The 23,965-nt window shown below is 41.7% G+C and overlaps 2 protein-coding genes across 2 annotated transcripts in view; both read right to left on the minus strand.

The window, feature by feature from the left end:
• phip (PHIP subunit of CUL4-Ring ligase complex) overlaps positions 1 to 2,387 on the minus strand; it is a 31,790-nt gene extending 29,403 nt beyond the window's left edge. The window contains 5 exon segments of the mRNA XM_079572629.1: positions 1,602 to 1,661; positions 1,805 to 1,834; positions 1,920 to 1,978; positions 2,092 to 2,137; positions 2,140 to 2,387. Coding sequence (XP_079428755.1) covers positions 1,602 to 1,661; positions 1,805 to 1,834; positions 1,920 to 1,978; positions 2,092 to 2,137; positions 2,140 to 2,241 — 297 coding nt within the window. The 5' untranslated portion in view covers positions 2,242 to 2,387.
• Positions 2,388 to 12,269: 9,882 nt separating this feature from the next.
• On the minus strand, positions 12,270 to 22,234 carry hmgn3 (high mobility group nucleosomal binding domain 3). The gene is made up of 6 exons (XM_079572878.1): positions 22,085 to 22,234; positions 19,730 to 19,786; positions 18,182 to 18,211; positions 15,246 to 15,296; positions 13,652 to 13,756; positions 12,270 to 12,496 (listed from the first exon to the last, which is right to left on the minus strand). Exons 1-6 carry the CDS (start codon positions 22,097 to 22,099, stop codon positions 12,377 to 12,379), a joined length of 378 nt encoding a protein of 125 aa, XP_079429004.1. The 5' UTR covers positions 22,100 to 22,234; the 3' UTR covers positions 12,270 to 12,376.
• Between the last annotated feature and the right edge of the window lie 1,731 nt (positions 22,235 to 23,965).

A 23,965-nucleotide genomic window follows, 5' to 3' on the forward strand; every position in this document is an offset into this window, starting at 1 on the left:
GATGTCTAATAACAACTGGCTCCAAACTGTAATGGACGATACGTGAGTCATTACCATAAGCAATAAATAGCCTGGATCTTAACAGTTTTTCCCAGTTTCTAATTGAGATCTCGACACAAAAAGGCAAATTAGGCCAAATAATCAGTGTTATGAATGCAGCAAGCGTTATTACAGCGCGCTATGCTTAATCATAAAGTACGAAAATAAACATATCAAAGCTCTAAAATATGCTGTGATATAAAAAGTATCATGTGAAATTGTTGGATTTGTGTAAAATAGGGATATTTAACGTTAATAATTAAGTACGTCTTCATGTATTGCGCAAAAAGCCAAATATGCGTAATTACGCATCTTAATTACCTAATTGTAATTAAGGCAATTAACGTATTACATTATGATCAGGAGCCGCGTTAACTCCTCACTGCAGCCCACCCTTCAACTACAAGCCAATGACAAATACAATGCAACCAACATGCACCTCGAAGCTAGCTGAGCACTGATTGAATCTGATCCAGTAATTAAAAATATAACCATCCGTGTGTGTTTTAATACATGGATTTTATGCACAAAAGACAGCGCGTGGCCTGAACGACTGGAGCTGGGAGGAGGAGGAGGCGCGGGGAGCTAGAGCAGAGAGAGAGGGAGAGGAAAAAAATACACACAGCCAGCCACTGTCAATAATATCCTAAACGTGTACTTTTACAACGCGGTCAAAGCACACTTCATGCGAGAAGCCTCAAAGCGTGTGTCATGATCTATGCGTAAAACAGCCCCGTGCCGAAAACGAATACGTGTCTGTTCATTGCGCAAGGCGTAGGTGATTATTCATAAAATAATTGCTTCACTTAAAATAATAGCCTAATAGTTCAAAAAATGCGGGATGCAAACCGATTCGACAGACTGATCGAAAACTGTAAGCGAAAGCCATGATGAATTCCTTCCACGCCCCCATGCGTAAAAGGCGCTTTGAGTCGAGCCCCGCTTATTTACATCACAATTAACGCGTCAATTAAATTAGCGATAATAAGATATGAGCGCGGTGTTACCTCTCATCCTCTCAAAAAGTCGTATTCCGTTTTCAGATCCGAGAAAGCTGGCGAAACAGTCCGGGGAAAAATCCGCCAACGTCCTGGCAGCAGCCCTGGCACTGATCGGAACTCGCCCGTGCCCTTCTACTCAATATAATGTTTATTTTTCTATCCCAAAAGTCCTGTTTTGCAACTCTTTGCCCCCTGTGTTTTTCGTGCACTCGTATTAAGGCAGGACAAGAGCGCCTCCATTCTCAGCCTTGTGGCGCAGGGAGTCCCTCCTCCGGATCCTCGCGCTGCTACACCACAACACTCATGACGTATCAACTTTTCACTCACATTTTATCAACAACAATTAAAGCCATTAGGTCGTGCGTGGTCCCAAACTCACTCTAAAAGCCCAGTAAGTGTGGACCTGACCCCTCGGCGCCCTAAATCGTCTCTAAGTGGCAGCCAAAGCCACTTCCACTGCCTTACAGCCTTTTAACTTCACCACCTGATTTGAAATTGCGGGAAATTCAAGTCTTATTTTGCTCTCTGCAAACTTTTTCCTCAGTTATAGTGCATGCTTACCAAATTTTCGTATGTCCCAGGGTGTTCTTGCCCCGTCCAATCCACTCTTTTGGGTAGCAGCTGGATAGAAAAAACAACGTCTCCTGTCACAATCAGGTCCATAAATGTGCAAAGTGATATTTTGAAACAGTAATTTGTTATTTAAAGCGAAGCCACGCGAATACAGTGCACTGAGAGGCATCACAGTGCTGCTGACTGCTTACCTCCTTCGCCTGCACCTCCCTTATCAGGCTCTGAAAATAGCACAAAAACGCAAAATTAAACTCCGTGATCATTTCGGATGTGTCTTTCAAAGTCCTACATAACCGAAACACCAACCTGTGCCGAGTCTTGGCACGGTCCAGCCTCTAAAAAACGGGCTATTAGGAAGTACAGTTCTGGTGGAGAGAAGGGGGAGAGGAGGACAGGAGCTGCGTTAGAAAGCGGACATCGGCAAAATGTGTGGTATTTAGACAAACGTGGCGCATTTCCCGACGTCCCCGCGACTTACCCGAGGTCAACTGCGCGATGTGCGCGCTGTCTGAAGCCATTTTGGGGGGTTGTTTTGGCAGGGCAGCGCCGGAGAAGCCTCGGCGCTGTGGGTCTCGGTGGCTGCCCTGTAGCTGTCACTGTTTATCCACCAGGAAGAGGCTGCCTCCATTCAGCTCGCGCTCGCGTAAAGTCCCGGCTGCGTCACGACGTCCTCCTCCGCGCAGTGGCAACTAGTGCTTGGCTTTCGCGGACAATTTACCGTGTCCTGTTCAGAAATAACCGACGGGCCTTGGCTTATTCGTTATGTCTACCCTCGAGGCAATTGTCTGCGCGGGCTGGGTTGTTTAGTCAAAGCGTTTGGCCAAATCCCCTCCCCCTCTAACGCATGAGCCCCTCTGCGGAGGACTACGAATACGACTGCGCTCGAGAAGGGAGGTAGAAATGGCTGCGTACTGGAAGAGGACACACTGCTGCAAAAAATAATGTTATTTTACTGCGATATTGTATTTATTCCGTCAAAAGAAATTAATAGGAATCGCCATTTTGCGCTTCTTATGGGCTGATTGGTAGATTAGGCGACAGAGCAAACCTTTGATGGCGCCTATATTTTATGCACGGGGCTAAAACAAGACTCATCTGAAGGATTTTTTTAAAGGCTACGTTGAAACACTATGCGCTTTGATCCATGTTAACGCGCTATGTTGCTTCTTTTTTCTTTTTTTTGAGGGGGTCATTGTTAGATACAGTTGCTATCGCCGTGTCGTTATTGTGTAACAAGACGTCAGGCATACACACCCACTTTCTCTGGAAGCCGTTTGGTGGGGAAGAAGAAGCCGTCCATTTCTCTCTTCCAAATAACTGGCAGGCAGGCAGTAAAATGGGGGAAGGGCTGGGGACGGAGGGGGAATGCAGCTTAATGAATGAGACCTCGTGAGTTTAGGCATTTAATGGCGATCGGGCATTGATACACACTGCCACAGATCATCAAAGGGAAAGTGTCCCTGTGCGTCATTCAGTACAGCTCACAGGAGAAAGTGTGAGGAGCATCGACACAAACAGCAAACAGTCAAATGAAAGGTCGTTTATATTTGGGCAGATCACATGCGTAAAATGTTGTAGGTGGAAATTGTGGACCATGTTTTTGCAGTCGCCTGATCTAGATGTGCACAAACAAAACAAAAGCAAAAAAGTAGCATTCTCAAACCACACACCTGTAGTAGTTCCCGAGGTTCAAAGTGCACCACTGTCGACTTGTTAATTAGTTTCAACTAAGTCACTATCCCTATAAAGGTATGAATAACAGTTGCCTATATGTGAGCATATATTAAGCCTTTTCTTGAATGTGCTATAATACGTTTTATGCACATTCCTTTTCACCTGTTTTGTTGCACACGTGAGATCAAAATCACATTTCATTAAAACAGCCTGAACAATATTGTCTTTAAAAGTGATTGGGGAAGCATGAATTAACATTTTTTTCCCCCAACAAAACTTGGCCCTAAACCTTTTTGACTGGATCCCACTGCTCAGCTTTTTTAGGGCATCCCTCCTCGTAAGCATGGCTGCATTTTTAGCAATGCAAGAAAATGCAAAAATGGCAACTTGTTAATAACACTGTCAAATGACTTATTACACCCAAACACTGACTTCTCCGTTCCCTTGCTCTTTTCTTCCTCCTGATGATGGTGATGATGTGGGAACGTCACTCCAAACCCCTCTGTGTGCTCTTATCATGGGCATGACAAACTGACCAGTGAAAAGCATTTCACTTCCACACGCTCAGTTATCGTCTATTTTCTCTTAAAGCCTTTTGAACTATGCAATGTTTTCAACCATGAATTTTGTTGTTACACTTTAAAATCTGTTCAGTTGCCCCGGGACAGACTAACAGATCTATGTCTAATACAATCAATCACACTAATTGGCTATGTGGCTGAAGTGCTCATGGACACAACGGCAAAGTGAAATAACATTTAAACTAACTAGTGGACACCAGACATGCCCAGCTCAACTTATAAATTACAAATTGTTACATAGTCAATAAGTTCACACGTAACGAATCTGTCATGTCGGGCAGAGAGCAACATTTTCTGATGCCATACAGTCCATTCAAAAGACAAAAAGTCATGGCCTTGTGATTGAACAATGCCGCATTAGAGAACTGTTCAACCTTACCATTTGTGTTGACAGAGGAGATGTTAAACTTTGTGCCTGCTTTTGTTTCATGTGGAAAGGCTTGAGATATTAACCAAAACATCTGCAACATGACAGTTTAAAATTCCTTGCTCTTAAGGGCGCACAATTCGTAAAGTAATTCAAAGTGCATTGTGGAACAAGGATATGATAGGAGGCTACATTAAACTAGCAGAAAGCACATCACATTGATTGAAAGCATCATTATAAATTTAATTGAAAGCGAAAAGAGTAGATAAAATGCAATCAGTTGTCAAATGCACCGCTGAAGAGGACCCTGGATTTGAACATTGTCAGTGTAAGGTAATAATTGCATAACAAACTAATAATACATTCTATGGAAAGACCTGGAACTGTGATAGTGATGCTCACCACAAGGAGGCAACATCTCTCTGCTCCCTTTGCATCAGCACTGAATGGGGTCAAGAGGAGCAAAGGTTAGGCAGACAAAACAAATTAGATTAAAATATAATTGATAACTGTTTTTGGAAAGGAGCTGCCAGCGAGTCAGGATGTTTGCATAGGATTTAACATTTTACAAGCCAGTGAGATAAAGTCCCTGCCAAAGCATCGTTTTTATAATGCTATAAACTATAAATTAAACTGTAAACAATAACGTTATTTTTAGTGCACTGTTATCTCGCTATAAGACGGAAAACAAATATATCGGATTATGTTATGTTGTTTATTTTCTCAAAACTATATATTGCACTCCACTAGGTATAACAATGAAAACCTTTGATATATGTGAATAAGTTAAGTTTTGTGTAGTTTTAAAGGCTTTCTTTTCTGACCTCGAAACCCATCCAGTGTTACAGCAATGAGGGACTCAGCATCAGGCTTGGAGAGAGCAAATGTTGCCCCATTTATTTATCCTCTGGACCCCAGAAGATTGTGAGAAACATGCTTGAATATGACAGCAATCTAATACCCTGCTGTGATTTTAAAGCTGCATTATGCAACTTTTATGCAGGGGAAAAAAGGTTGATATTTGTGTGTATTTGACCTTGTAGTGGCAGGAGCTGTATGAGTGGTCAGCATGGCACCTTTACTTTCAATCACGGTGGTCTCTACAACGTTCCAGGATCAATTGTTTCATAGGTTTTCTGGGGAGAGGCTCCGTCAGCAGTGAAAACCTCCCAAACAAGTGATCCTGGAGCGTTGTAGAGACCACTGTGATGGAAAGTAAAGGCATTATGCTGACCACTGATTCAGCTGCAGGGTCACTACAAGGTCAAATACACACAAATATCAACTTTTCCCCCCACATAAAAAGTTGCATAATGCACCTTTAAGATACAAATATTGATAGTGTGGGAGTCCTGGATTATTCTCATGGTAATTTTGGGGGCTCTGGCCTAAAAAGTTTGGGAATTCCTGATCTAGATCACTTGTTAGTGTACATTAAATGCTGAATATATGGGTAATTTGTTATTTTGTTTTTATTTTATTGGGGGATCACCTTCATACCGCCCTGTTTAGACAATGAAGTACAGCAGTTCTATTATGGCCACTGTTAGCAATTTTGTCCTCCTTTGTCCTTTGTAGCCGAGTGGTTCAACATTTATGTATTTATTTGCTTGAGAACTGGCTACCTTTTCCTGCTACTTTAGTAAAGACATTCTAATGTTATAAAGGAAAGTGCTCAAGTGTTTTGTGAAAAGGACTATTTTCCTGACCTCCTTTGCTCTCGTTTTTCAAGAGTGCTACATTATAAAGAGTGGATGGCACAGTAGTACGGCTCCATCGGTTCAAACACTTGGCAACTGCTGACCTTTCACTTCCTGACGCAGCAGTTGTATTTAACATGGCCACGTGCCCCCCCGCGACCCCGGGAACGCACAACCAGCCGCTTTGTGCTCCCTTTACACAGGACTCCCTTAAAACGACCGTGATGAACATGACAGCCTACCTGACCGCCACTGGGAGTCACATGACATCACGACACGCTGTGGGCAAAATTATGCAGCCCGTCTGTTGCTTCTGTGGTGCGGTTGGAAAACAGAAATAATGTTTTATTTTAGGGCTGTGTGATTGGCTGGAATATTGCAATAACGATATTTTATAAAAACCGTTTCAACACTGTACGATACACTTTGATTCGAACAAAAATCGTGATTGTTTTATTCAGTCAAAGCAAGTCTGAGAATAATACTGGCTAAAATAAGGACCATAAATAAGGCTGAACCTTTGGGCTGTTGCCTGTGTTAGCAAAAATTGTGTACGTCTCAGGGATTTTTTGATATTGATCAATACGGTGGCTTCTCTTGATATGGATAATGTGTCACCTAATACTGTGATCATTTTCTTGTCTTTCTTTTAAAATGACACGAATATCGGCTTCTTCTTCACACAACAAAAAACAAGTGACAAACTTTTTTCATTTTCCCAACTTTTATTTCAAAATAATCTTCCAACGGGGTGAAACTCAGAAGCCCAGAGGGTCCAAAGTCAAAGGAGCCAAAAAAGAGCCAAAGAGAACAGAAGCACCACTCGTTATTGCTATGTCACTCTGCTGCGGCGGGACGTTTAGAAGAGGAGAGGGGGAGAAAAGGAGAGGGGAGGGAAGGGCGGGGACAGTCCGTTGGATAAAATGGAGAAACTGACAAACTCATTCACTCTGCATACATGTACAAAAGCGTAAATGTGTAAACGGTGGTGGATAAATTCAAAAGGAAGTAAATTCCAAGTTTTTTGTTTTTTTTCTTAAGGTGGCAGTAGCTCAGTCAGTGTAGCTGTCCTTATAGTAAGTAAAGTCAATCCTAAGCTCCCACCAGAGCATACTATCTTTGTTACCCTTGCGTCCTTGGGCAAGACACCCACTTTGCCTGTGTGAAGGTAATGTGTTGGGTTGAGATCAAAAATGAAGAAGATCTGTACTGGGCTGTGAGAATGTTTCGCCTCTCGCCTCAAGAGGTTTCGTCAGCGATGAACTAAAACAGTATAGCGGGGTTTACCTATTGGTATCACCCATCTCTTATAAAAAAAAACTGTCTCTCAAATCGTTCAACAGCCTCTAGTGAGAATTGATATCCATTATCCATGACTGTCCTGGTATCTGCTAATTAACCGTCTATTGTGTCGATCCCAGGGGTGTCCAAACCGTTTCCATGGAAAGCCGCAAATTGAACATTCAAATTGAAACATTCAACTGGGTGCATTTAAGAGAGGTTTGAACCGTTCCCCACACCTTTATTTAGGCTGAGAATCACAATGCTATCTCTCCCTGACAATAAAATGTTAGTTTTAATCATGAGGAATTTTTAGACTTGCCGTAATAAGTACCATCTCGGGCAATGTGTGCCAATAGGCTTAATGCACTGGAGCGTCCCGTGACTACCGAGTGGATCCTCAGTCGTCACTTGCTCGTCCTGTCTACCTGTGAGGTCTTGTTTAAAAAAATAAATAGCTTAAAGAGGGGGTATTATGCTTTTTTCAGCCACATAGCACCAGTCTATAGCACACTACAATGATGACGAAACCTTCTGTTGGTCTGTAAATGCAGTAAATTAGAATAACTGCCTTGTATAAAATTGCTCTTTCAAAATGGCGGTAGCGAAAGACTTGAAATAGGCCCCTGTCTCTTTAAGAACCTCTGACCCTTTCCGACACGCCCCCTCCACACGCTGTCTGTGGCATCACAACACTGCGCTCGTTGTCTCAACTGTATTGAAACTACGATCGGTGCATTTTAATTTTTATTGTTGGAAAGGAGCTACTGTTTATCACTTTGTGAACAATGGCCACACAGGATATTATTTGGAGACAAACCTTCCACACCGGACGCTTGGAAGGGGCTCTTGCCTGAAAAATAACTGCTGTTTGGAGGCTATCTCTTTGCATCTGCCATGCCCTATGGATCTCTAACTATACCCCCATGGACGACACCAGGATCTGCAGGAGCCCATACGATTGAAAGACGGACATTATCTGTGCAGGTGGACAATGGTTTTTCGAGGTTACCCGTTAGCTTGTTATAATCGACTACAGCTCATTGTTGATGAAAAGTCTGCAGTAAACCACAAATGTGTAAAGCCAGGCTCATTGTGTGATCATCGTAAAGGCTGCTTCAAGTAGTTGCCTGCTTTATTGACGTTATTTGTGCATAATATGCTGCCTGTTTTCAATGAATGTTGTGAAGGTGAAGGTTGTTAGCTTGTCGTGGCTAATAGTGCCTTAGCTCCGGGAGAAAACCACTCGGCTACGACTCACTGTAGATGAAAAGTGAGCAATAAACTACAAAATCAACAAGCCAGGCTCCGTGTGTGATCATCATAAAGGCTGCTTCAAGCAGTTGCCTGTTTTAGTGACGTTTTCAATGCATAATATGCTGCTTGTATTCAGTGAATTTTCCCGTTAGCTTATCGCGGCTAGCTTGTTAGCTCCGGGAGAAAGCCACTCTATGCTATGACCCATTGTAGATGAAATGTGAGCAATAAACTTCCAAATCAACAAGCCTGGCTCCGTGTGTGATCATTGTTAAACGGTTCTTTATGTGTGTGGTGGTTTTATTGACTTTATGTGTGCATATTTCTCGTTTTCACGTGATGACTCGAGGTTTAGCTTAGCATTAGCTTTCTCCGGAGGCTCTGTGCATCATCAAGGCCCAGCGCAGAACCAGACACTGAAATAAGCGTTCTTGTCACCGGTTTTAATCCTGGGTGTTTCGGTAACAGAAACACTGATGTGTGTCTTTGTAAAAGTCTGCTGTGGCTCCGGTTCACAACACATGAAGCTAATCCTCCATGATGACTCTGTTTACATCTTAGGGCTAGACACTGCGGGGAGGGGGTTCTGCTGAGGGGCAGTGGTTGGTTACTCGGCTGGTGACGAAAGGTCGGAGGCGTATCCTGGAGGTCGGAGGCGTTTCCTGAAGGAATCAGGCGTTTTATCCCTAAAATGGCTGCCATCGGAGTTTTTACAGATTACTCGAAAATACGTGAATGTGCTAAGGCAACACTTCAGGCATGTTTTTAATGAGGGAATGACTTAATAACATGATGTAAAGCTTGAAAAAGTCGATTTTGCATAATACCCCCCCTTTAAGATTCCATGGCAGGCAGTGAGTTACTGGCTGACAGTCACTAGCATCATGTTAAAATAAAACATGGCGTCAGGAGCAAAGAATTCACCGGAGGAAATTTCCGTGCTCTTCCCGGTGAGTGTTCTAATTAAAAATGAAAATGTCAACAATATTTTGAATGAGCTTGCACAAAAAAATCATTAGTATAAATATCTTTTAGTCTTTTCATTTTTGTGGTGACACTGGCCGTTAGCTCTGAGATAAAGTCTCAAAACACAGACATATTCCTGCAGTCAAGAACGTATTGTTTTTAACACGTAGTGACTTCGGATCAGTATCTCACCGTCAGTGATGTTTTCTTGAACTATTCGTTGATTTGTGCAAGACAGCGCTAATTCTTAATGGGAAAATAGCGAGAAAGGAAGGATCGCATTGAGTCATGTGCCATTTGCGTGCATAGAGCCTATTCAACAAGAAGCCGGAGCACTTCTGGTGCCCGTGGTCAAAGGTAAAGCATTCCCCACTAGATCAGTAAATATTCCGCTTGCTGCTGAAAGATTATGAGAGGCAAAACCCAGTACAGACGCTTACATTTGATTTCACAAGCTTGACAAACCTCTCACAGCTGCCCTGGGGTAGAGTGACGGAAGCGAGGCAGCCAATCTGCGCCATCGGCCACCACTATCCATCACTAACTCACGCTCTACATTCATAAATAGGCAAAGTGGGTGAACAATAACATGCATGGAGCCCAGAATCTGACTCCATGACGTAAACTTGTGAAAAGAGTGTAACAAAACCAGTGCCAAATATCCATAAACCACAAAGTCAAAGGAATTTAAGGAAGCAAATTTTAACAAGTCGTCTTATTTATCATTAACTTTACATGAGAAATCAAATGGTCTCATTTCATTTACAACTAATCTCTATGTTGTCAATTTTAACGATCACGATCACTTAGTGGGAGAAGTACAAACACAGCTGCCAAAATTCATAACAGTCAAGAATATTCGCAGCTCGGGGTGGAAATAGTGATACAAGGGTTCGAGGAGAAGTAAAACCGTAAGTCTAAGTCTAGAAGATGAGTGGCATGGAGAAGCTGGTTGTCTGTCTGCACTATCACAAGTCTAAAGAAGAAAAAAAAATCAACATGGTACAAAAATCGTCAGTAAAAAAAGATGTTTTGCTGCCATGGAGTCAAAGGGGACGAGTCCAGTGGGGCGCGTCCAGCTTCTTTACGCCTTCTCCTCGGCCTCCTCCTCCTCAGTTTCCTATGGTCAAAGATGGGACGATCAGTGAGGCAACACCGAAAGTAAACAGCTCATCGCTTAGTTACTGCCGGCTGTCAAAAAACACCAAAACATCACACATTTTTCAAGCAACTTACCAATTATAATCTACGTGTTAGTGGCAGACATACCTTGTTCTTAACCATTCGTTGTAACCCATGCGCTGGGATACAATTTTGTTTCTTTTCACTGTGTTGCAAATGGTTTATTGGGCTTCCAGAGAACAGACTTAGCCAATCACCTTTAGGAAAGTGACTGTGAGGCAGAGTGGCGTCTAAAAACTGTCCTTGGCCCACTTTACTTCACCGTTCACTGCCAGGGAGGTACTGGCTTCGATGAACAGGGATGTAACAATATCCAAATTTCCCGGTTTGGTGTTACCTTGGGTGTAGCCTGTGGTACGATGGTTGTTGCAACACAGTATAGTAGAAAAACACCCCACCTCCTATCCTTGTTGTACTTATTGTTAGATTTCAAAATATTTAAAATACACTGCCGGACCAAACAAGTCACCACCTGGATTTCACAAACTGGTATGATCTGGGGTTGCTGCTTGGTCAGGATTTCTTATTCTAACATAATAATGCCCGGATTCATCAGGCTCACATGTGAAAGAGTGGTTCAGGGACATCATTTTCACACACGGATTGGCCGTCGCAGAGTTCAGATCTTCACCTCATTGAGAATCTTTGGGATGTGCAGAAGGCTTTGCGCAGTGGTCACGCTCTCCCATCATCAATACAAGATCTTGGAGAACACTGGATCTTCTGACACTGCTGAAGCTTATTGAAACAATGGCCCAGCGAATGCCAGCGGGAATTAAAGAAAAACATTTTGCGGCTTCAAAAATGATGCATAAAATTACATTGCATCTCCACAGCGCCACCTACTGTTCTGGAGTGCGCATTATTGGGCTTTTAACCTCTTAACCCTCACCTTACCGGAGTGCATTTTCTCCAGTTCGGCAAAACCCAAATCTAAAAGCTAAATAAAGGACAAATAAAAGAATTGTTGCGTTTAAATCACATTTTTGTTACCTTTTTTGCTGTGTGTTTGACGTCTTTCTGTCATTTTTTGTTGTGTTTATTGTGCTATTATTCCAGCACATTTTTTCCCGTTGTTTTTTGTTGCTCTTTTGTGACTTTTAATCACTTTTCGGTCAGGTTTTTGTCGCTTTGGGTAAAGCCAAACTGGAGAAAATGTGCTTGGTTCAGGTAGGGGGTTAAGAGATTAAAACAAATGGACAAATGTACTTTTTACTTTGCAGCCTTTATAGAAATGTAGCGGAGTAGCATGTACTGTATTTATCTTTCAAATATAGCGGAGGAAAAGGAGAATGTTCTCCACAAAAATAGTACTCAAGTAAAGTACAGATACTCAAAAACTCTCCTTAAAGGGGCTAGATGCAAGTTGGCCATTTTGTACTCACTACTGCCACCTCAGGCCATATGTGTAACTGCACCTTCTATATTAAGCTCGTGAATGACGGCAATTCGGACCGGAAGTGACAGTGTAGGATTTTAGAGGCAGTTGAACAGGTAAAATACATAATTTTAACATTTTTAAACTCCCTATAGTCCCTTTAAGTACAGCACTTAAATTTACTTACTGCCCACAAGTCCTTGCGCTCTCCTCAACCCTCTTCATATCACGGCTTACCTTTCCTTCACAGAGCATTACATCCCGCGCTACATGTGCACGCACTTTTGCTCTTGTTAATGACACCCAACACTGCACAGCACACATGTATTTTAACAGCAGTTAGTCATGTTAATGGAGAATCACACTGGAGGACGGGGTCAGCGGCGCGCGGTCATACCCTTCACTTTGACAGTGTCGCTCTGCCCGCGCACTGACATCAGGACGGGCGCCGTACTTCGCATGGAGGACACGCGCACAGAAGGGCGAGAGACATAGATCTACAGCAAGTGTGTGGGATCGGACACATGAAGGAAGATGCTATTAGATAATGTAACATGTATGTGGGTATAAACATGTTCAAAAGCAGTATTATTGTTCTGTTTTTGGATGGGCCTGTCACTCGGGTTGAGCGATTTTGGGGAAAAAAAATATTTTTATAACAGGGACTGGAATTGTTTGGAGAGCTCTGAAGTACATGCTTTATTTTCAGCAACAATATCAGACTACATTTATAAACAGGCCTACACAAGCTACTTCAATAACTATGGGAGTTTGTGGAGAACATCCTGGACAGTTAGTAGCCAAGATTAGGGAAGACTATGAGGGAAAAATCATGGAAGAAAAGTGGGAAAAAACAGGGGGGAAAATGGGGGGGAAATGGGAAAAGAAATGAAATGAAAAAAATGTGGGGAAAAACATGAAAATTTGGGAAAAAACTAATTGATAAAATGTAGGGGGAAAAAATCTGGAAAATTTGGGCGGAAAATTTTGGAAGGAAAAGGAATAATTTAACATTATTAATCTGTTTTATGGTTATATATGACAAATATTTTAGTATAGGTATCGAAAAAGTATTGTTTAAAGGGGCTAGATGCAAGTTGGTCATTTCATGCTCACTAACGCCACCTCAGGTCATACGTGTAACTGCAGTCTCTGTATTAAGCTCATGCATGACGGCACTTCGGACCCGAAGTAACAACCTTTTGAGTGACAGTGCAGGATTTTAGAGGCAGTTGTGGTGAATAGGTCTGAGCTCATTCTACACCTTAGGACATGGCTGGAGCATGTAGGGGGAGGAAGATACATAATTTTAACATTTTTAAACTGTGTACAGTCCCTTTAAGTACCAGTATCAAAAAAATGTAACGGTACCCAGCCCTAGCAAAGATGCTGTTGTATTTTATCGCAAAGAGAAAGGGAATTACTTCAGTTTTCCTAATAGTTTTCCATATTGACCTACATGTTTACAGACCGTTTCAAACAGGTTCATATCTCACTCACTGCTCGGAGAGAAAATGAATCTATTACTTATTTTGGCAATTTAGCTCATCACGTAGAAAACCTTTGGCGACCCACTGGTAGCTCCTGAGCAACAGGTTGGACTCTCCTGCTGTAAACAAATCATGTGACATGACACACAGTCCTGCTCTTACCTCATTGGTCTTCGTTTCCCCGCCGTTTTCAGCAAGGTTATCGTCCTTCTTTCCTTTAGCGCCGCCTTTCTTGGCCACCTTAGCCCCCTTCTCTTCTGCCATCTTCTGAAGTGAAAAGGAGAAACAAAACCATCAAAACAGGACGATGGCTGAGTAACTAGCACTCAGCTAGGTCTCAGGTTTGATTCCTGTGCCAGATGGGGCCTCTCTGTGTTGAGTGTGTCCTGTGTCCCTCGTCGACTCAAGTCCAGCAGGATAATCTTCCAGCTAAGTAATCCATGCGGTCACCTACTGCTTTTGTTAAAGGCTAGTCAAACACAGATCGACTTATTAGTCTAATTTCTGGGTGGAGTCCTGGCCCAGTTTAAGGACTAATTACAGGCCACAACCTTTTTGTGATGGAAGTGACCAGTACACTAGGGCTGGACAATTCTGACAAAAAACAAAACAGATTTTTCGGACAAATATTCCGATTCGATTCGCAAGTTTCATATTTGATACATTTAAATGCATAAACTTCTAAAGTGATGAGTAAAGGAAGTCATGTCACTTTTAGGTTTTATATGAACAGCGCCCTCTTCTTTCTCCGACATTCAGAGTACCTCTGGGGGACAGCCACGTGACTAAAGGCACTGACTAAAGAGCCGAATGGCTCTTTCACCCGTTTTTTTCCATAACAAAGGCCAGGGCCAAACCGGTCTGACCAGGTATAGGTTTTGGGACGGACCTCTGGCTGTGGCCAAAGCGCGCTAGTCCGTGTCTGATGTGACGTGAACAGACTCTGGCCTCTGATTGGACAGCCCTCACTCTTAACACGCAGGTCATACGGATTTAATATTCCACAACATCACACGGCTGTTCTAAAAGGAGATTTTTGCCGATATTAGCATTTAGCGGCTGTTAGCGTAGCGTTAGCTGGTGTTAGCATAACATTTGCATGTAGCTTACCTTCATAGTTGTATTTAGTGGTTTCTTTTCTGTTTTAATGCAGCTTGGCACCTCTGAATGATTCTATAAGTCCCACCAGAAGGCAGCATTTGTCCACATTTGTTCTCATTGCGGCTTACAAAACTTTTAATGACGATCTGTATAGCGTGCTCCTCCGTGGGGGCTCAACCCACAACAAATACGGGTGTGCATGTGGTGGAAACAGAAGTATGTGCGGGGTAGAGTCGATACGTGCACGTAGATCGTGGCGTGCGTGGTCGGGTTGCGCGATGTGGAACAATATGATGGCCTAACGATGGCATAACGTTTATCTAAACACTTTAGAATCCGCTTTAAGGAAACTCAGACCTTTTATCTGTTTTTGAACCTGAGATCACAAAGCTCGACAATTCTGATTGGTGAACATTTATCACTCTAACACCAGAGACAGAAGGAAAAAGTCTTGAGGTTAAGTTATTGCAGTTGTCAAAAACTCAATTGCGATTCAGTATCGATAAACCTTGCAGCCCTACAATACACACACACAAGGAGTAGTTGCAAATATCGGGAAACAAACTCTGATTACATTTGACTTATGTACTATACAGTGTTTCAGTCATTCTTATTCGGGCAAGATTGCAAATGTTAATGTTAAATTGTACTGTACCTTGACAACCCTTTTCACTGGCTTGACGTCAGCCATAGGAGGAGCAGGCTTCTACAAACAGATTTAAAAGTCAAAACCGATCAGCTATTTGCAGCACAAGGAATGTCTGCAGATAGGGCTGTCACGATAATTACCATATTGACTTATCGTTCAATAAAAGACCGATAAAGAATACATTTTTGGGCTCAATAATTATTGTTAGTGCATTTATTGACACAATTTTTTTGAATGTAATACTTTATTTTTCATCCAAAGTAAGTTCTGCCTCATTTTATTTGGAGTTAGTTTTCTGTTGCATTATAAGGTCTTTAAGGTTTATCATGATCAATATATCGAACTTTAGACTGTGTTATCGTGACAAGCCTATCCACAGATTACATACAAGAAAGATTTAAAGCGACCTCGCGGTGCATTGTCGGACATTTTTGGTATTGAACAATGAAAGGTTTAACTGTAAACAATTACAGAAAACTCTTTCCAAATCAAGACTTCAGATTTAGGTCACAACTTTCAGCGCAGTCTTCACAGTGTGGACCAAACCACAGCACCTTGAGGCCAAAATTGTTGAGATAAAGTTGAAACATGTGATATCTGTTTTTACTTTAGAATGCGCTGACCCAGACCCGAGCCTTTAGGGAGAGGATTAAATGGAAACCACATTACGACATGATATTACAGGGCGTATTGTGGCTCAGTGAGCTGTAGGATTTATCATTAAGTGGATAAAGCAGCACATGCAAATGAAAGACTTCCATAGGGAGGGATTCAACATGCAAAGTATCAACAGACGCTGAGGGACAGTCTGTTTCTGAGAGCAGCATCGGGACGAGTTCTAACTTAACAATTATGAGGCTGTAATGCAGAAGCACCAGACTGATCATTTTTTATGTGGATCATGTCACAACAAGTGCACTATTTCACACCACAGCACATCAATTAGGCCCTGTTGCACATTACGTATTTGTGTTAATGTTTTACTGTGTGATTTAATTAGTCAACATTGCTCACTGTTGGATAAATAACCATTGACTAGCTAACTAACCTTTTGTTTATTCTAGGAAGGGTTATGGGTGTAGCTAGCACCTCTAGCATGAAATCCTTTCCATTTTTGCTTTAACATATGATTAGAAGCCTAAATACTTAAGAGGAGCGTGATCTTTAGCATCTTATAGGCAGAGTATGAAGTACATTTTTACTAGGGCTGGGTGTTGACTACAACACGACAGAGTGTCCATAATGCAAGAAAGATACATTCCAAATTTGAAGGAAAAAGGATCTTATAGGCACACAGAATGTAGGTTTTATTGTGCTGAATAAGCTCAGTGTGCAATTTAAACCTTTAATTGGAGTAGTTAGAGCATGTTGGGATACCTTCTGAATAAAGACTATGGTGACTATGATTGGCTGATGCTAAGTAACTTGTTTACCTTAATCAATCCTTTTTGTAGTCCCTCTGGGGGTAATACAAGTGTTAATGGGGTGATTGGGGGGTCTTTCATTGTCGGAGTCACCAACACACACTAATGGAAACATAAAAAAGAAGAAGCTAACAGGCTAACGGGCAAAGCTAACTGTCGGCTAGCACCACTTTAACAGTATTTCGTTTGAGTGAAACAAATTATCTCCATTGAGTAATTGGATGTACAATATCTCCCTCTCCCTTTGTCTTTTCTATCAGCGTAGTATTTACTCTCACGGACAATTAAGTAAAAAAACGCAACATGCTATGACACCTGCAGTGGCGCTTATGGCCTCTAGGGGCACGAGTTACTGACTACTGCTTTAAAAATGCCAAATCTATAATCCTGTGCATGTGTCAGTGTTGAACTGTGACTGCAGGGGGCGCTTTATTAGGGGCATAGGGCTGATTTATTCAGGACATTCACGTTAAAGGCACACTGCGTAACATTTTGGACTATAATATCCATACAAAACATTCTCCTAAAACTCTTACTGCAGTGGGTAATCAAAGAATGGACTTGGATGAGGACCTAACTTGTTTAAATCTCAAATTCTGCTGACTTTAGTCACATCTCCATGGAGACGCCCACTCCCGGTAAAGTTACAGTCATGTCTTAGGAGAGGTGAGCTGCTGACAGCTAAAGCACATGTTTGTTTGTACATTTATGAGGTATATTTCAATAATGAAAGTATCTGTCATAAAATAAATTATTGTATTTCAATTTTATTTATTGGATAAAATTCTATGTGGTGTACTTTTATGTAAATACTTCAGTTTAAAAGACAAAAATTAGATTGTTTTTTAGTCTCGCCTGATATTTCAGTCGACCTCTAACTGCTACACATTAATTTTTTGGTTCTCGAGATAGTTATCCAACCAGAAAGCAGTACGTCTCAAATTAGTTTTTAATGACCCAAAAAGGGCTCTCTCTCTCACATCCAAAATCCCAGCTCCAGGGTCACAGACGGTGGTCAGTGCAGTGAAACATTCAACGGAGTATTTATTTAGTAGAGGATTAAACCCTGTAATCACACCTTTGTTCAGGCTTGGAACCTTAGTGCCAGCTCTATCTCACACTTTTATGTAAATATTTTATACTAGAGTAACACATTCAGCCCCCTGGCCGCACTTTAGGCATCTCTGGTATAGACGATCATTAGTTAAACTCAGTTCCGGAGATTGAGGGAAGTGGTTTGTGCACAAATTTGTTCTTGTCCAGTGTAGCTTAAGGTTGAGATTGAGCACATGCTACATACAAGACTTTAAATTGAACAAGCTTTAAGTATCATCTAGTGGTTCTAGTATCACAGTAAAGCCGCTCACACAGACCACATTGAAAATAGACAGAAACCAACAGAGAAAAGGACGCACCAGGTTGAACTTGTGACACCCGACATCACGGAACAAACACGGATTCACAGATATAGAGTGGAGCCAAAGAGGTGAAGACAGTAACGACAGACCGGAAACTCACCTTGGACAACCTCTCGGACTTCCGGGTGGGCTGCGGAGGCAAAGCATGATCAACAAGAGAGAGGGAGTGAGAGAGAGATAGGGACAGAGAGATCAGTGCTATCCTTCTGAGGCTTCAACTAGGGCTGCACAATGTATTAAAGGAAATGCTTTTGCTATTAGCATGGTGCCTAATGATGCAAATGGTATTTAACCTGCCAAGACCATCGTGTATAAACTGTGTGGAAACCTATTTATAAACCAGGAAAAACATCTAACTTTGATAAATTGATGAAAAAAAAAAAAAGAATGAAGTCATAAATTGCAGATGACCCAAAGTACCACCTGAGTACCCGAGTTTGAGAACTACAGTAGAGTAATTACATGATAATTATGCTGACTACACGATTATACTCATACAGTACAACATACAGTACCTGTCAAAAGTTTGTAAGCACTTTTAATGTATCAGCTTTTCTTTAATTTCAACACTGTTTACACTGTGTAAAAACATTAAAGGTGCACTGTGCAACTTTTGAAATGAAAAAAAAAGAAGAAGAAAAAATCTTAAAATTTTATATATTTGACCTTGTAGTGACTCAGTGGTGTCATGGGTGCAGCATGGCACCTTTACTTCTCCTCACAGTGGCCTTTTTGATGCTCCAGGATCGGTTGTTTTTGTGGGTTCGTACCAGAAACTGGCCAGACACCCCAAAACAATTGATTCTGGAGCATCATAGACGCGAGGGGAAAGCAAAGGCGCCATGCTGGACCCATAACGCCAGTGAGTCAACAGTCAAATATACGCAAATATTAAGATTTTATTTTTCACTTCAAAAGTTGTATAGTGCACCTTTAAACTATGAATGAACACGAGATTATTTAGAAAACAATAATCCCCTTCATAAGGTAAAATTAAGACTTTATTTCAACTTTACTTTGTTTAAAACCTAAGTCCATATGTGTTCATTCATAATTGAATGCCTTCAGTGAGAATCTACAACGTAAAAAGTCTTGAAATAAAAGGAAAAACCAATACATAAAAAGTGTCTCCCAACTTTTGACAGGCACACACCTGTCATTCTACTTTATTCCACAGTAATAACTTTAATCATATCCTGATCATAAATTAGTTAGCATTTAAGGTGATTCCCATCCTATTACACTATTACCATGTTATTACTGAGCAGCATGTAATGGCCTGGTGATAAAATGTATCTCTGCAGAAAAATAAAGTCTCCATGTGTGTCTATGTGTCTCCATTGGGGCTGCACCTGATGATTATTTTAGTAGTCGACTAGTCAGCGATTTCATTACATTATCATGGAGACGAGCTGATGATGCCCCGCTCCAAGGACATAAAATCAAGTCTTAAGTGAAGTGGGCCACTCACCAATAAAACTAAAATCATGTTGTCACTATGTTGCATAAAGCTCAAACAAAACACTATATTGTGCAAATATTGTGCAGCCCTACGTTCTAGTCATTAATTGGTATCAATCAAACACACACACACGTATTATTTCACTGCACACAAATGAACACAAACAAACACACGCGGCTAACCTACCGCTACTTCCTGCTTGGTGATTTTGGAGGCCTCTTTGCCCTCGGAACCCTCTGCAGACTGGGAAAAATAATCAGATTGTTAGTGGGACGAAACAAAGCAACACATGTGTGCCGACAAAGACGTGGCCCCTGTTCAAGTTTAACTTTAAAAATAGTTATTTTCAAGGTGATTTTTGTACGATATGAACATGAAGTGGGGCCAGTTGTATAATTTGGTGGACAAACTTGAGAAACTAAAGATGTAAAATGTGTTTTATCCTTCAGTAAAATACATTTGTGGAAAATGTAAGCTAGGAGTTGCTGTTGTTTACATCACCGTGAAAGCATTACCCTCTGAAACTTTTGAAACACACTTGCACGGTTTAAACTCATCCCTGTGAAGAAGTGGGATGTTAGAAATGTGTTAGGAAAGTTATGAATGAGTTTGGACCACAAATATCAGCTCACAATCGAAACAATCTCTCTTTCTTCATTTGTAAACAAAACCAAGTCAGATACAGTTGTTCTCAAAAAGCTTTACATACCCTGGCAGAATTTTTTTCACTCATAGTTAGTGCTTGTTTGAAGCCTTTTTGTGGTGAAAAAAGGGAGTTTGCTCTTTTTAAATCATAATGAAAAAAGAAAATGACCCTGTAGTGCCCCGTTTAGCATCAACGACAGCTTGGAGTCTTTTGCAGTAGTTGTGGAGAAGGTTCTGTATAATCTAATGGTAAAGCAACCCTCTTGATCAGGGTCATTTTTGATACTTTGTTTTTTCATTATGATTTAAAAAGAGCAAACTCCGCACACAAATGACTTCACATAGACACTAACTATGAGTGGGTTAAAAACCTTTTTGTGTTATCTTTAATATTCTTGTTTTTGTAATTGTGGAATCTAAAACTCTGTAACTCTGTACTTTTGAGCACAACTGTATAGGGACTTTAACTTACAGAATATTTTATATGCTTTTTTTTTTTTTTTTACATTTATAATATCAATATATATAATATAATATATATCAATTACTCTTGGATAATTAATAAAATATATTACAATTACAATTCTCTCAATGTTTCTATAGCTATAATCAGGCCAAGCACATGAACAGGCTCCCACGGCTCAAAGAAACTGATGCCTGTTGAGGTTCAGAAAATGTGTGATGCTCTAATGTATGAACTGTATCTCGAGTTACTCAGTCTTTATCTTTGTATGAAACCATTTCCAACTCTATTGACTGGATGGACTTATTGTCAATTTGGTATTGAAAATAAGAAAAATCTTACATAGAGACCAGAAATCTATTATAAAATGTGCTGTTAACTAAAAATGTATATTAATTGTGTGCTAAGAAAAACATAAGACAGAAGTTTTTCTTTCTTTTAAATAAGCCTATATTTTAACATTCACGTAGTTAATATTGTTTATCTGTAGCCTTCTTCTTCATAATATGTGTGAGGTTGCAGTCAGGTCGGAGGAGAGAGCGCACACTTGAGTCTACTCCATCGTTAGAAAAAAAAAACACAAAAAAAAAAAAAACTTGGTTAAGCGGCTTGAACCTTGCTGCAGGTCGGCGATGGCATCATTTGCATGTGGGCGACCTCCGCCCCTAGAGGCCCCCCATTCTCTGTCCTCAAAGGCAAAATGTGCGCAGACAATGGCAGTTTTTACACACCAGAAAAGGCTCGCGGTGCACTGTTGTTTAAACGCTCTTTTTTTTAACGCTGCGTTGATAGTTGCTTAAAGCCTCTTTCTTTTCTTTCCTCTCCCCCTGTGTGTGCATAAGCCTGTATTCATCTGGCACGGTGCCCACTATTCTTCTGTCACAGCAGCAGCCGAATGAACGGGGGGGGGGCTCATAGCTACTGTACCTGTAGTCACCACCTTCACACATTATAGCAGCGATATGGGGAAAATCGTCGCCAATGAGCGGGGGGGTAAAAAAAAATACATTGCGCTGGTTCCCTGTGGGATGCGGGACGCGTTCGCCCGTGCGCGCGCTGCATTTATATACGTGACATTCCTAAAAAGCCTATCTGGGGTTGAACAGGAAAGAAGTGCCATCACAAAAAAAAAAACGACACCAGCCTCGGCCATTAACAAACACACACTGAAAGATTCACATGGAGAAGCCCTGTCACGGCGGAGAGACGCTGCGAAAAGGGGGTCATCTGAGGTGCGGAAACACCTGAGAGGCGACGAACGCGGCGACACGTCCCGAAAACTTTGGAATCCGCTCACCTGCCCGCGACGTCGCCACGCATTTTTTATTTTATTTTTCCGGTTGCACCGCTATTTCCACCTCCTACGATTACAGCGCGAGAACTACAGTGTGAAAGTGGGCTGCATGGCACGACACGCACACTCGATCACTCACCTTTCTTTTCGGCATCTTACGCTTGATTTTTTTTTTTCCTTTCTCTTTTTGACTCCCCGATCCAAAAGCACTGAGACGAAAAAACGAAAAGATCCAAGCGGTGGTGGATGTGTGCGCTACCTCGAAATACAACACCCTCGGTAATATGTTGATTATAAGCACTCCCCAAAACTCTTGTGCGCGCGCTGCCATTGGGCGGACGCCTCCAAATCCCGTGCGCTGCTCACTCCCCATTGGCCCGCTGTGTCTCCATGTAAATAAGACCTTCGCTGCGATTGGCCCCGCGCTCTTTGTACGCAGACCTTCACGCGCAGACACGGTCGCGAGGGAAAGTGGAGGTGAGCCAATTGAAAGCGGGGCCGTCTCTCGGTGGATCTGGGTAATGTAGGATTTGCGAGGCACAGCGTTGGAAATAAAGCACAAAGCGCCAGAATTACGACAAAAGGGGACAATTAACGCGGACTGTAAAAGGCGCTTCGGGGGCTTTTGAACTGCGCTTGTCACGTGCACGCTGAAGCCAATGTCGAATAAAACAGACATGGTGCGAATGACTTCTTAAAAAACTTATTTAGAGTTCCATTACACAATTATAGAATAAGGTTTATTGCATATACATCACACACCACAAAGAATAATACGTTCTTAATTGTACTGTATTCTGAATACTTAGAATACTTTCACGTTGATTTACATTATATATCATGCATAAAAGCGGCGTAGGATTAAAAACAGTGGGAGGAAAATGTACCTGAATGCTTTGGAATTTTCAAAATCATAAGAATGAGTAAACAGTGTCTGCTTAAACTAATTCCACCCAAACAATTGCATGTTATCATAATTTGTATTGGCCATAACATGTAAACATTCACAGGACAGGGAGGAAAAAGTGAGTGAACCCAGGATCTCGCTGAAGTGCAACAGTTTTGTAAAGAGGAATGGTTCATCCTGATCGACGTGCAGGTTTAATCTGCAACTACAGAAAAGCAGTTATAGCTACAAAAGAAGGATCAGCCAGCTATTAAACTGTTGCAGTTCAGCATTTAGAGTTCGGGAAATTCCACAGTTGCCATGGAGATCCGCCATCTTTGCAGCTGTTAGCATACATTTCCATTGACTAACATTAGCTAAAAACTGCTGGTAAATACATCTAACTCACTGTGGTGTCCAAGTGTTTTAATGTGAACTCCAGTATTTCTAACTTTTAAAATCTCCATTAGTGTACAATTGCTGCTAATCCCATAATGCTTAGCGATATGACATCATATTCCCGAACTCTATTGAACTGCAACTGAATACTTGTATTTGGAATAGGTATTTGGAATTCAAGTATTCAGTTACTACCCAACACTGGCTGTAAAGTTGTGTCACAAGCGATGAAAGACTGGACATTTCCAACTAAAGTGGGACTAGTGGGACTTGAGGGAGCATAAACTCTCCAGCCTGCTGCATAAACATCCATCCGTCCGTCCGTCCGTCCATCCATCCATCCATCCATCCATCCATCCATCCATCCATCCATTTTCTTCCACTTTTCCATTTCCGGGTCATGGGGGCAGCTGTTGGAGCTCAATTGCACCAGCCCCTATGGCTCCTTCTTCCGGTGGTGGGTCCACAGAAGGACGGCCTCATGGTTCTAACCGGGCCTGTTGGTCTCTCATAAGGGGCTTCTGAGCCGCTCTTTGTCTGACCCGTCACCGAGGACCTGTTTGCCATGGGAGACCCTACCAGGGGCACGAAGTCCCCAACAACAGAGCCCCCAGGATCATTCGGGCGCTCAAACCCCTCCACCACGTTAAGGCGGCGGTTCCAGGAGGAGCTGTATAAACATAAATACAGTCTTTTTCCTCAAAATGTACAGATTTTAAGCTATAACGTCTGCTG

This window comes from Gobius niger, assembly GCF_951799975.1.
Source record: "Gobius niger genome assembly, chromosome: 15".
NCBI classification, from domain to species: Eukaryota; Metazoa; Chordata; class Actinopteri; order Gobiiformes; family Gobiidae; genus Gobius; species Gobius niger.